This window comes from Myxocyprinus asiaticus, chromosome 15, assembly GCF_019703515.2.
Source record: "Myxocyprinus asiaticus isolate MX2 ecotype Aquarium Trade chromosome 15, UBuf_Myxa_2, whole genome shotgun sequence".
In the NCBI taxonomy this organism is placed as follows: Eukaryota; Metazoa; Chordata; class Actinopteri; order Cypriniformes; family Catostomidae; genus Myxocyprinus; species Myxocyprinus asiaticus.
In genome coordinates, this window is record NC_059358.1 from 41,963,438 (window position 1) to 41,977,892 (window position 14,455).

A 14,455-nucleotide genomic window follows, 5' to 3' on the forward strand; every position below is an offset into this window, starting at 1 on the left:
ATAATAAAGACTTTCTCATAATAATGACTTAGTATCTCATAAAAATGACATAGTTTCTCATAATAATGACTTTCTCGTAATAATGACTTAGTTTCTCATAATAATGACTTTCTCATAATAATGACTTTTGTATCTCATAATAATGACTTAGTACACTATATTGCCAAAAGTATTCGCTCACCCATCCAAATAATTGAATTCAGGCCGGCGGATGCTGAGGTGCATAGTGCGCAGAGGTCGCCAACTTTCTGCAGAGTCAATCGCTACAGACCTCCAAAGTTCATGTGGCCTTCAGATTAGCTCAAGAACAGTGCGTAGAGAGCTTCATGAAATGGGTTTCCATGGCCGAGCAGCTGCATCCAAGCCATACATCACCAAGTGCAATGCAAAGCGTCGGATGCAGTGGTGTAAAGCACGCCGCCACTGGACTCTAGAGCAGTGGAGACGCGTTCTCTGGAGTGACGAATCACGCTTCTCCATCTGGCAATCTGATGGACGAGTCTGGGTTTGGCGGTTGCCAGGAGAACGGTACTTGTCTGACTGCATTGTGCCAACTGTGAAGTTTGGTGGAGGGGGGATTATGGTGTGGGATTGTTTTTCAGGAGCTGGGCTTGGCCCCTTAGTTCCAGTGAAAGGAACTCTGAATGCTTCAGCATACCAAAAGATTTTGGACAATTCCATGCTCCCAACTTTGTGGGAACAGTTTGGGGATGGCCCCTTCCTGTTCCAACATGACTGCGCACCAGTGCACAAAGCAAGGTCCATAAAGACATGGATGAGTGAGTTTGGTGTGGAAGAACTTGACTGGCCTGCACAGAGTCCTGACCTCAACCCGATAGAGCACCTTTGGGATGAATTAGAGCGAAGACTGCGAGCCAGGCCTTCTCGTCCAACATCAGTGTCTGACCTCACAAATGCGCTCCTGGAAGAATGGTCAAAAATTCCCATAAACACACTCCTAAACCTTGTGGAAAACCTTCCCAGAAGAGTTGAAGCTGTTATAGCTGCAAAGGGTGGGCCGACGTCATATTAAACCCTATGGATTAAGAATGGGATGTCACTTAAGTTCATATGCGTCTAAAGGCAGATGAACGAATACTTTTGGCAATATAGTGTATCTCGTAATAATGACTTAGTATCTCATAATAATGACTTAGTTCCCTATCTGTCACTCACTCGACATTGTGTCTCTAATCCTAGCTCACTTTCGAGACGTGTTGTGCGCACACAGGGACCTGGTGCTCTCACACCTCAGCCGACTAGGGCTTCGGGTCAACTGGGAAAAGAGCAAGCTCCTCCCGGTTCAGAGCATCTCTTTTCTCGGTTTGAAGTTGGACTCAGTCTCCTTGACGGCGCGCCTTACAAACGAGCGTGCCCAGTCAGTGCTGGCCTGTTTGAAGGCGTTCAAACAGGGAACAGCGGTTCCACTGAAATTTTTCAGAGGCTCCTGGGGCATATGGCATCCTCGGCGGTGGCCACCCCACTCGGGTTGATGCATATGAGGCCGCTTCAGCACTGGCTCCAGACTCAAGTCCCGAGATGGCCATGGTGCCACGGGACACACCACGTGACCATCACGTTGGTCTGTCACCGTCTTTTCAGCCCTTGGACCGACCTCTCGTTCCTACGGGCAGGTGTTCCTCTAGAATTGGTCCCCAGGCGCGTCATGGTCACGACAGATGCCTCCAAAATGGGCTGGGGCGCCATTTGCAATGGGCACGCAGCCGCCGGCCTCTGGACGGGTCCGCGACTGCATTGGCACATCAACTGCCTCGAGTTGTTGGCAATTCTACTTGCCCTGCGGAGGTTTCGGCCGTTGATCCAGGGCAAGCACGTGTTAGTTCAGACAGACAACACGACAATGGTAACATATGTCAACTGCCAAGGTGGTTTGCGCTCTCGTTGTATGTCACAACTCACCCGCCGTCTCCTCCTCTGGAGTCAGCAGCACCTCAAGTCACTGTAAGCCACTCACATCCCGGGCAACCTCAACACTACGGCGGTTGCGCCGTCACAACAGGTTACCCTCAGGGGAGAGTGGAGACTCCACCTTCAGGTGATCCAGCTGATTTGGAGTCGATTCAACAGGCACAGGTGCACCTGTTTGCCTCCCAAGAATCCTCCCCACTGCCCGCTCTGGTACGCCCTGACCGAGGCCTCCCTCGGCATAGACACGCTGGCACACAGCTGGCCCCCTGGCATTCGCAAATATGCGTTTCCCCCAGTAAGCCTGCTTGCACAGACCCTGTGCAAGGTCAGGGAGGATGAGGAGCAGGTCGTCCTGGTAGCACCCTACTGGTTCACCCAGACATGGTGCTCGGACCTCACGCTCCTCGTGACAGCTCCCCCCTGGCAAATTCCCCTGAGGAAGGACCTTCTTTCTCAGCGAAGGGGCACCATCTGGCACCCGCGCCCAGACCTCTGGAATCTCCATGTCTGGCCCCTGGACGGGACACGGAAGACCTGAGCTGTCTCCCACCTGCGATGGTAGACACGATCACTCAGGCTAGGGCTCCCTCTAAGAGGTGCCTGTATGCCTTTAAGTGCCGTTTGTTCACTAAGTGGTGTTCTTCCCGTCGGGAAGACCCCCAGTGATGCGCAGTCAGATCAGTGCTTTCCTTCCTGCAAGAGAGGTTGGAAGGGAGGCTGTCCCCTTCCACCTTGAAGGTGTACGTTGCTGCCATAGCGGCACACCACGACGCAGTCGACGGTAAGTCCTTAGGGAAGCACGACCTGATCACCTGGTTCCTAAGAGGTGCCAGGAGGCTGAATCCCTCCAGGCTGCGCCTCGTTCCCACATCGGACCTCTGTAATTCTTCAGGGTCTACAGAGAGCCCCCTTTGAGCCTTTGCAGTCAGCCGAGCTTAAGGCACTCTCCTTGAAGACTGCCCTCCTGACTGCGCTCACTTCCATCAAGAGGGTAGGTGACCTGCAAGCATTCTCTGTCAGCGAAACATGCCTGGAGTTCGGTCCAGGTTACTCTCACGTGATCCTGAGACCCTGACCGGGCTATGTGCCCAAGGTTCCCACCACCCCTTTAGGGACTAGGTGGTGAACCTGCAAGTGCTGCCCCAGGAGGAGGCAGACCCAGCCCTGTCGTCGCTGTGTCCGGTGCACGCTTTACGCATCTATTTGGATCGCACGCAGAGCTTTAGAATCTCTGAGCAGCTCTTTGTCTGCTTTTGGTGCACAACGGAAAGGATGCGCTGTCTCCAAGCAGAGGATCGCCCACTGGCTCGTTGACGACCATAACTATGGCATATCTTGCCCAAAACATGCCGCCCCCGGTAGGGCTACGAGCCCATTCTACCCGTGGTGTAGTGGCTTCTTGGGCCTCAGCCAGAGGTGCCTCTCTAACAGACATTTGCAGAGCAGCGGGCTGGGCAACACCCAACACCTTTGCAAGGTTCTACAATCTCCGGGTAGAACTGGTTTCGTCCCAGGTAGTGGCACACAACATAAGCGGATAAGCCCGGGATAGCCGGCCGGGTGTATCGCTTGCACATAGCGCCTTCCACCTCCTTTTGAGCTGAAGACATGCACCGTTAATTCCCAGTAGTGTTCACAATATTTGTTCCCTGTTTGACTTCCTCCGAGCCCTGTGGCAGTCGAGTTTTCGGTGGGAGGGACACCCCCCGACTAGACCTGGCGGCCCGGTCGTATAATTCTCCTTCTTTTTTAGGGAGTGGAAAAAGAGAAGGGGAAAAGAGGCCACAACTGGGTTAAGCCTGTCTCTATCTTTGGGTCGTCAATTTGTCCCCAAAAAGGGCCGTTCGACATTCATAACTGTGTTGGGGGAGGTTATGTGTCGACCTGGTGTGCTGGCTATGAGGTACACAGCAAGTCTGCCCACAACACACCGCCAGTTCACGTAACACCGTTCAGCCTTGTGGCGTTTTGTATAGGGACCCCTAGTGTCACTACGTCGACACCAACGTCGAGTGAGTGACAGATAGGGAACGTCATGGTTACTGGTGTAACCTCCATTCCCTGATGGAGGGAACAAGACGTTGGTCCCTCCTGCCACAACACTGAATTACCCGCTGAAATGGCCGGACCTTATATCGGCTCCTCAGTGTAAAACCTGAATGAGTGGTTGCATACCAGCTCCTTTTATACCCGTATGTCCGGGGGAGTGGCATGCAAATACCACTCGCCAATTTTCATTGGCCTTTTATCAAAGACCAGAGGTGTCTTGGGCTCCCAAGAGTGACCCCTAGTGTCACTACATCGACACCAACGTCTCGTTCCCTCCATCAGGGAACGGAGGTTACACCAGTAACCATGACGTTTCTCATAATAATGACTTTCTCATAATAATGACTTAGTATCTCATAATAATGACTTAGTTTCTCATAATAATGACTTAGTTTCTCATTATAATGACTTTCTCGTAATAATCAGAAACTTTCTCATAATAATGATTTAGTTTCTCATAATAATGACTTTCTCATAATAATGACTTTCTCAAAATAATGACTTAGTTTCTCATAATAATGCCTTTTTTTCTCATTATTTTGAAATATGACTTATTGTACGCAGTCAAGAATATGCGCTGCTGATGTAGATGATATTGATGCTTACTGGTCTTGCTTAAACGGTGGGCCTCCGTGGTGATCCCTAGATTTCAGACTTCATATTTCAGACGTGGCCTAACTAATCGTGAAATACTAAGTCTATTGCAAGTACAACATGGAGTAAATATTAGCAATCACACACTTGAGCGACTTTTGAACAAACACCAGCTTTGGTGGAGAAAGAACAAGACTGATGAAGCTGAAGTGGCATCTTTCATTGAGTAACAACTGCAAACATCAGGGTAGTTGCACGGTTACAGGTGGATGTATCAGAAATGCTGGCTCAATGGAATTATCACCGACAGAGAGACCATGCGGGTGATATTACGGCTATTAGATGGCGATGGAGTTGATCTGAGGTCTAGGAATCGATTTCGCCGGCAAGTGTATTTCAGCCGTGGACCTAATTACGTGTTGGCATATTACATCTTCTGTAATGTAATCTGGCACAAATAACAAGACTAAAATATGAGTAATGTAAATCACTTTATTTTTGGATAACTTTTGATATAACTCATTCATTTTGTTTTTTGTGTTTTTATATAACCTAAAGAAACCAAACTAAGGGAGAAAACGCAACAGGTTCTTAAACAACTGCTCCAAATGAGCCAGGTGTGAAAACGCCCTAATGTCGCTGTTCATTTCCAGTGGTGCTGAGATGCTACATTAATCTGATTTGTTTTCTGAAAACCGCGGTTGCAGAAAGCTTTTGAATTTTAAAGTATTCAGATCTAAATAATCTTTTTATTTCTGTCATTGTAGTCTGAATCTTTCTTTTGCTTATTGCAAAAACTTTGCACTATGCATTATGTATTGGCCCTCACTGAATCAGGATCCTTGATCTTCTCGATTGATTAGGGTACCCAGATGCAAGAACATAAATCAGCACCACTGATCATGTCTGTTTTTGCCTCCTCTCCCTCTCTTCAGAAATCATATAGAAGCCTACAAAACAAATTGAATTCTTTGGCTCAATAAGTTCTTTTTTTATTTCAGGGATACTTCAGTAAAGTAAGAGCTAATGTATTGCCTCTGCCTGATAATGTTCTTAACATGTAATCAAGAAACTATAATCTAATTATATGCATTTTAAAATGTACTATGATTACAAGTACTTTATTTTTGCAATTTTATTGCATGCTCCAACGTCCATTTCTATCCAACACTGCTCTTAAAGTAATTGGTATATTGTATTATTATGAAAAACAGTAAATATTTGTAAGAGGTTCTGTGGTAAGTTACTGTATCACCCCCATCATGTACACATACCCTCTGTTTTTAAATTTTTAGGAGGAACTGGATCAAGTGGCATCATCGTGGAACAATCACAGAACATGACCAGTCCATAACTCTCGATCTCCAAATGGCCGTCCAGCCATTAGGCATGCAGTACCCCAGTTATATGGTGCAAGAGATTACTTGCACTCTGTAGGCCCAGAAGAGGTTGAAGTGTGTCTGGAAGAATGTGTGTTCAAAGACTACCCCTGTGACAAAGAGGTGTTTGACACCTGTGTTCACCTCATTACAGAAAACAATCTGCATATGTCAAAAGATGTCTATTCACCTTTGGATATTTACACTATATTGCCAAAAGTATTCGCTCACCCATCCAAATAATTGAATTCAGGTGTTCCAATCACTTCCATGGCCACAGGTGTATAAAATGAAGCACCTAGGCATTCAGACTGCTTCTACAAACATTTGTGAAAGAATGGGCTGCTCTCAGGAGCTCAGTGAATTCCAGCATGGTACTGTGATAGGATGCCACCTGCGCAACAATCCAGTCGTGAAATTTCCTCACTACTAAATATTCCACAGTCAACTGTCAGTGGTATTATAACAAAGTGGAAGCGATTGGGAATGACAGCAACTCAGCCACGAAGTGGTAGGCCACGTAAAATGACAGAGCGGGGTCAGCGGATGCTGAGGCGCATAGTGCGCAGAGGTCGCCAACTTTCTGCAGAGTCAATCGCTACAGACCTCCAAAGTTCATGTGGCCTTCAGATTAGCTCAAGAACAGTGCGTAGAGAGCTTCATGGAATGGGTTTCCATGGCCGAGCAGCTGCATCCAAGCCATACATCACCAAGTGCAATGCAAAGCGTCGGATGCAGTGGTGTAAAGCACACCGCCACTGGACTCTAGAGCAGTGGAGACGCGTTCTCTGGGGTGACGAATCACGCTTCTCCATCTGGCAATCTAATGGACGAGTCTGGGTTTGGCGGTTGCCAGGAGAACGGTACTTGTCTGACTGCATTGTGCCAACTGTGAAGTTTGGTGGAGGGGGGATTATGGTGTGGGGTTGTTTTTCAGGAGCTGGGCTTGGCCCCTTAGTTCCAGTGAAAGGAACTCTGAATGCCTCAGCATACCAAGAGATTTTGGACAATTCCATGCTCCCAACTTTGTGGGAACAGTTTGGGGATGGCCCCTTCCTGTTCCAACATGACTGCACACCAGTGCACAAAGCAAGGTCCATAAAGACATGGATGAGCAAGTTTGGTGTGGAAGAACTTGACTGGCCCGCACAGAGTCCTGACATCAACCTGATAGAGCACCTTTGGGATGAATTAGAGCGAAGACTGCGAGCCAGGCCTTCTTGTCCAACATCAGTGTCTGACCTCACAAATGCGCTTCTGGAAGAATGGTCAAAAATTCCCATAAACACAATCCTAAACCTTGTGGAAAGCCTTCCCAGAAGAGTTGAAGCTGTTATAGCTGCAAAGGGTGGGCCAATGTCATATTAAACCCTATGGATTAAGAATGGGATGTCACTTAAGTTCATATGCGTCTAAAGGCAGATGAGCGAATACTTTTGGCAATATAGTGTATATCAAACTAAGGGAGCTGATAAATATTGAACTAAATAATGCAGACTGAACTCATTTGTGAAGGCTGTTACATTGCAATGGAACCTTATACGAAACCAAATGTTATACTCTGCTTAGTGATACACATAATCTGTTGCGACTGAGAAACAATGCCTTGATATGATTGAAATGTATTTATGTTTTAGTTTTGTTGTAACTTTTATTGTATTGAAATGAAAACATTAAGTAGGGCTAATACTGTTCGTGAAAACAAATAAAACTAAAAGCAGTTAATTATTTGTATACTGCATTAAAAAACATATTTAAACAGTACCTTGAGTAATGCTTTTTGTTCTTTGCTGTTGGACAACAGCACAACATGCATATCTTTTCATAGCAATTTGTCTTTAAGATATCACATAAGCTGAGTAAGAAAATGCTCAGCTGTAGCCACAAACATCTTTACAACTAACAGTAACATGTTTAACTGCATTGAGTAACATTGAAGCAGGTTTGGCTATATTGCTGTTGGACAACATCACAACATAAGCAAATCTTGGCATTGCAGTATACCTTAAGACACCACATACACTTTAAGACACAACATGCTCAGTTGCAACCTCAAACACTAACTAGGCAGAGTTACTAATACACTAATGTTTTAAACAATGCATTGCAATTTTTGAACATCCTTAATATATCATATAATTAAAGGAATATTCCGGGTTCAGTACAAGTTAAGCTCAATCAACAGCATTTGTTGTATAATGTTGATTACCACAGAAAATAATTTCAACTCGTCCCTCCAAAATGAAGCTTACAGTGCACTTTCAATAGAAGTGAATGTGGACAATTTTTGGAGGGTTTAAAGGCAGAAATGTGAAGCTTATAATTTTATAAAAGCATTTTAATTAATTTCTATGTTGAAACTTGTGTATTATTTGAGCTGTAAAGTTGATAAAATTTGCATTTTTATTGTGATCTTAGGGTTTTAGAGTTTATTGACATTATGTTGTCTTGGCTACAAAGTTCTAAAATTGGATATAACTTTACACAGAAAAGGTTAGTAAGTGATTTTATCGCAGTAAAATTATGTTAACACATATTGTTTACATCTTGTGCCTAAAACTTTTAAACAGTGAGTATTTTAATGTTTTTGGATTGGCCACATTTACTTCCATTGTAAGTTACTCACTGTGACCCATATCTTTGCTTTTTAAGAAAAGGAGGGACAATTCCATTTTTTCTTTTTTTTTTTTTTTTGGGGGGGGGTAATCAACGTTGTCACAAATGCTGTTGATTGGGCTTAACTTGTATTAAACCTTGAATATTCCCAGCAGCTTACATGTACATTTTATAACATGAACATTGACAATTGATCATAAATCTCTTTTTCAAACCATTACTTTTAACATCTTATGATAATGCTGTGCATCCAGACAAAATGCCAGACTCAGGAATCACAGACATTTAAAGGCAGACCTCTTGTTTGCAACTACAATCATTATATAATGTCCATCACTCACACATTACACTCCATGATTTTGTTAATCTCAGATCGGAAGTCAGGATAACTGTCATAGAAAACTGACAGCTCCAACACACAACCACAAGTGTGGGCAACGGGTCTTCTTTGGAAGCCTTGAATCTGTGTGAAGTTAATGGTGATAGTTTTTCCCACAAAAAGATCAGAACCAGTGCAAAACCTAAGAAAGCGAGACAGACCCTGTGTGCGAGATTCCCGAAGGTAAGTAGTTAAATACCTCTGAATTTCCCTCTGTTGGGCATTCATGTTGTCTGGGAAAGAAAGGGACCTCACAACTTTTCTTATGGTGGCCTCCAAGTATTCATACACAGATGAAATATCTTCAAGATGGCTGATAGCTCTGGTAAGTATGTTTGCCCACTGCTCAATGACATAGGCAGGCTCTTGGATAAGCTTTCTGTGGGCAAGTTCTTGTAAGATTTCCTCTACATTGTTCTCAGTTGGTGTTTTCCGACAGCTGTGGATGTCCAAAACCTCAAGTAATTCTTCTTTTTCAACAGTGTTGAAGTTGGTTCACCATGCTTCAAATACTGCTTGTTCTGATTCAGGAACGTATTTCAGGAAATTCTCAATTAGATTGCTTTTCACACATCCAAAAGCAGCCTGTTCCAGGAATACTGGAGCAATTTTCACAGGAAGATACTTTTCCTTTTGCCATCCAAAGGCAATGATACGGCCTATGCTTTCCCAGTGCATTTGTCCAAAATAATGGCAAAGGAAAGGCACCTTGAAAGAGCTACCCATAGTGCACTGTTCATAAAATTCATTCCAAAACTCAGAAAGACAATCTCTTACAACTCCTCCTTCATCGTGACCCCTTTCAAGTTTTCCATCTGGTCCAGTAAGTTGAATTCGTACTTCATATCCTAACACACTTTCATCCAAAAAATGACCAATGTGTTCTGGGAGTACATGGCCATGGTGGACAACTAAGATCCTCTTAATTTTCTCACTATGTGCAGTGCTTACAGGCGAGAGTGGCAATGTATCATCCAAACTTCGTTCCTCCACACTTAAAATGTCTCCAGTAAAGATTGTGACAGTGTTGCTTTGTTCCAAAATATAATCATTTTGGTTGGAGGAATTTAGCTCTTCAGAAAAAAGGAAAGACACCTCTGGTTCTACGTACATTGGTCCCAGTGTATATCACATCTGTGTTACCTGTATTTTCAGATATTTCATCTCTCAGTGTTGTTGGAGAACTGTTGAGTTCTTGTGTAGTCAAAGTAACTTCTGTTTCTTCTTGCATATGTGAGCCAGAACACTTTTTCTTTGTTGTGAGGTAGAACCTTAAAAGTGGCAACTTGGTTTCTGCATGCAGTCTTCCAACTGTGGTGTCTACATCCACAGACATTTCTTGGTAATCCTTTAAGTCAACCTCAAACTCAGTGATGTCTCCATGAGTGTCTTTGCCATCTCCATAAAACAGCCTAACTGCTTGCTGAATCAAATCAGATTTTTTGGATTCTTTTGATACATCAACTTTTCGAGTGCCACCACCCCTTCTTGTTCTCACTTGTTTAAAGATTCCATTTTCAGTATCATAATTCATCCATCCTAATTCTACCTTTCTCATACTCTTCTGAGCATTTTTTGTGTCTTGTTGACCTGTGGCAGAATCATCACACTTCCGTTCTTTTGATATTTTGGATTTCAATCGCTCAAAAAGTTTAGATTTTCTGTTACTGGGTTCATTTGCTTTCCGTCTGCAAAATCCCAAAATGGCCACTCGATTTCCATATGATGGAAAGTATGTCTTCAGCTGTTCATCTGTCATTAGTTCGATAACACTGACATCAATCTAAGAAAGAAAGAAAGAAAGACAGAAATGTAGGTTAAATATTTGATATTTTGAGTTATAAAGTTTGCTTATCATTATACGATCAATGCTTGGGAGAAGAAGAAAAAAGAATTTAATCTAAAATAAAATTCTAAAAGACAGATGTATGCAGAGAATGTATGTATGCATGTTTCAAAAATCTACTGCATGAATGATTACAAAAGTACATGAAATTTGTAGGCCTACTTCAAATTATGTTTTTATATTCAATTATAAATACTATGTCAAACTGCCCATAGTAACATAATCCTCCATTTAAACATATGTTTTAGGATTTTAGGGTGTACAGCATTACATTGCCATTGTATGACATTGTGAAATTGTATATAACTTTACACAGAAAAGGTTAGCAAGCAATCTAACCTCTTGCAATGGCTATAGCATCCACCCAGAATACCCTAGCAATCAGCTACAACAGCCTAACAACTCAAAACAAAAGCTAAAACAGATTAGAATAGCCTAGCAACCAGCAGGAAGCAAAACACCGTAGCATCTGGCAGTAGGCCAGAAATATCCTAGCAACCAGCCAAACCACCAAAGTGCCAACTATAAACAAGCCAAAAGACCCTCCCAATGCCTAGCGAACCAGCCAGCCAAAGGGTTTGAGAGGGGTGGGGATGTGAAAAAAATTCTACACCACAGTATGTCATTTTATATCAATGTAACGGTATCTAAAAAAAAAAAAAAAAAAACATTCCCCATGGATAATCAACAACAAAGGGTTTATTTATTAATTAACAATGTGATAGGGCAATATAAGCAACAAAATTATATAGAAATGTTATTGGTCAATAACGATATATATTATGATATAGGCTATCTTTGATGGAAAGTGATTAAAAAAAGTCTGAAAAAATAATGGAATTTCCTTTAAATTTAAAATTATTTTAAAAGTAGCCTAATGGCATGACTTTTCATGTCCATTGCAATGAAAAACTTTATAAATTGTTATTAAAAAATAATATTTGATCTGTTAGGGTTAGGGGATCAGTTTTATCTACTAGTCTTTTCTATTTGAATATAAGCATTTGCTTGGATTCTGAAGCAAACCCCTACATCACAGATTTTTTTTTCATTTAGCCCTCCATTGGATACTTGAAACCTTTTTAGCAAATACTGGTCTACTTGATAAAAATGCACTGTTGACAAAGGTGTCTTTTATTTATTGCTGAGGTATTTTCAATCATTTCTCTTTATGTTTGCAGGGGAATAGCTGATAGGAAAACTTGACGACGTCAGCAACAGTAACTAACAGCAGCGGAGGGTCAATTTCACAACATTGATTTATTGACAAGCGTTTCTTCGTTTTTTTGAGTGTAAAGTGATTAGAACCTTAGACGGCACCTTCATATTCTTATGACTCTCTTCCTTTGTTCGGTGGAGCACAACAGGTGATGTTGGGCAGAATTTTAGTCTCAGTCACAATATACTCTTTGTATTAAAAAAAGATGCAATGAAACTGAAAGGAAACTGAGGCTATTATTCTGCCTAACATCTGCTTTTGTGTTCCATGAAAGAAAGTCATACAGATGGAAAAACATGATGTTGAATGAATGATGAAAGAATTTTTAACTTTTTAAACTTCCCTGTAAATGTCCTAAAATTATGTTTGTGCACACATGAATCACTTCACTTCCGTGTTTCATATACAGCTCTAGAAAAAATTAAGAGACAACCGCAAAATTATCAGTTTGTCTGGATTTACTATTTATAGGTATGTGTTTTAGTAAAATTAGCATTTTTGTTTTATTCTATAAAGTACTGGCAACATTTCTCCCAAATTCCAAATAAAAATATTGTCATTTAGAGCATTTATTTGCAGAAAATGACAACTTGTCAAAATAACAAAAAAGATGCAGTGTTTTCAGACCTCCAATAATGCAAAGAACATATTCATTTTTAAACAACACAATACTAATGTTTTAGGAAGAGTTCAGAAATCAATATTTGGTGGAATAACCCTGATTTTCAATCTCAGCTTTTATGTGTCTTGGCATGCTGTCTATCAGTCTTTCACATTGCTGTTGGGTGACTTTATGCCAGTCCTGGCACAAACATTCAAGCAGCTCGGCTTTCAGCGCTGGTTTAATAATTGCACCAACTCAGCACTGTGTTAAACCAACCTAACAACTTGGAATACATAAAACAATCCAGCACCTAACCTAGCACTGGGTCAATCCATCAACCCAAATGTTGGGTTAATACAACCCAGTGTTGGGTGACAGTAACCCAGCAAACGGGTTATTTATTCAACCCAAATACTGGTTCACTGGTAACAAACAAAACAGAAAAAGTGGGTTAGGAGTGTTTTGCATATATATATATATATATATATATATATATATATATATATATATATATATATATATATATATATATATGATGTTGTTTACTTTTTCTGGTGGTATGTGAATACACCACTTTGTGATTAATTGAACATTGATTAATGATTGAAGCTCATTGGCTGCTGCCAAATAAGTATCACTTAAATAAGATACTGGTGTGTATTTGTTCTCATGCCCTGACGAAGGCAGCTGTACACTGTAAAATAAAATTAGTTGACCTTACTTAGTTTTTCAAGGCAATGGGTTTGCATGACGTTAGTAAACATACTTATTTGGCTCAGGTAAACTGAACTTAATTTTTTAAGTAACATTAATTAGTTATAAGTAAGTTTAACTCATCCGTGATTAAAGCATTATTGTTTTGATTTAATTATTTGAGTAATAACATGTCTTATAGAGTGTAAAGGAAATTATGACTAGACTCTAGGTTAACCATATGGCACATTGGATTCTACTCAGTACTTTTAAGTACACATAAATCTGCACTTTTGTAAAGTACAAGTGAGTAAAGAAGAATGGCTTAAATTTAACAGTCTCCAAGTTCACCAGAGGTAACACTAATCACCCTCATGGTGACTTCACAAAAATCACAACTTTTTAAAAATCACAACCAATTACAACAAAACAACAACAATAGTCATAAGAATTAAAACAGAATACATTTTTAAATAAAAAAAACTATTATTTTACAACATAAGTTCCCTTGTTTTGACCAAACAGACATAATTTATTCAAGCACAATGGTTTATAGTTATTCCACACAGCCACAATTTTGTACGTGGTAATTTTAAGTTAGTAATACTCGAAGCCAGAGTTTAAAGGACTGATGTATTTGAGTTATGATTCCAAAATGTGACATTTCAAGTACTGTTTAATTAGGACCACTTAAATTTGTTTTAATTAATGACAACTTTAGGATTTAGAGAGTAACAGTAACAGAAACGATTTTTTTAATATATATATATAATATGAGATTACACTTAGTATTTACAGTGTAGTCTGCAGATACGCTTTGGCTTTTTAATGTTTTGTTGCCTAATAAAATAATTTTATATTGGAGATTGAGTGCCTTGCTTGTTTTCAACTTTAATTTAATGTTGATAACAATTAATGTATGAAATTAATAAAAATAAAAAATCCACAAACTTAATTCAACTTAAAAAATAAAAAATAATAAAACATTTTATTAATCTATGTGCAGGCCTGTATTGCTTTGTCAGGATGTAGGGAATAAGGCCTTGACATCTTAGCCTGCTGGAGATACATCACAATATTTATTTCACACATATTTAACCCATAAAATACAGACATAAAGAAAGAAAAAAGGTCAAAGAAAGCCCAA

General features: G+C 41.0%; 1 protein-coding gene across 1 annotated transcript; it reads right to left on the reverse strand.

Annotated features, from left to right (window-relative positions):
• Positions 1-244: 244 nt before the first annotated feature.
• On the reverse strand, positions 245-7,274 carry LOC127452649 (uncharacterized). Its single transcript, XM_051718285.1, has 2 exons — positions 7,194-7,274; positions 245-907 (listed from the first exon to the last, which is right to left on the reverse strand). Exons 1-2 carry the CDS (start codon positions 7,232-7,234, stop codon positions 325-327), a joined length of 624 nt encoding a protein of 207 aa, XP_051574245.1. The 5' UTR covers positions 7,235-7,274; the 3' UTR covers positions 245-324.
• Between the last annotated feature and the right edge of the window lie 7,181 nt (positions 7,275-14,455).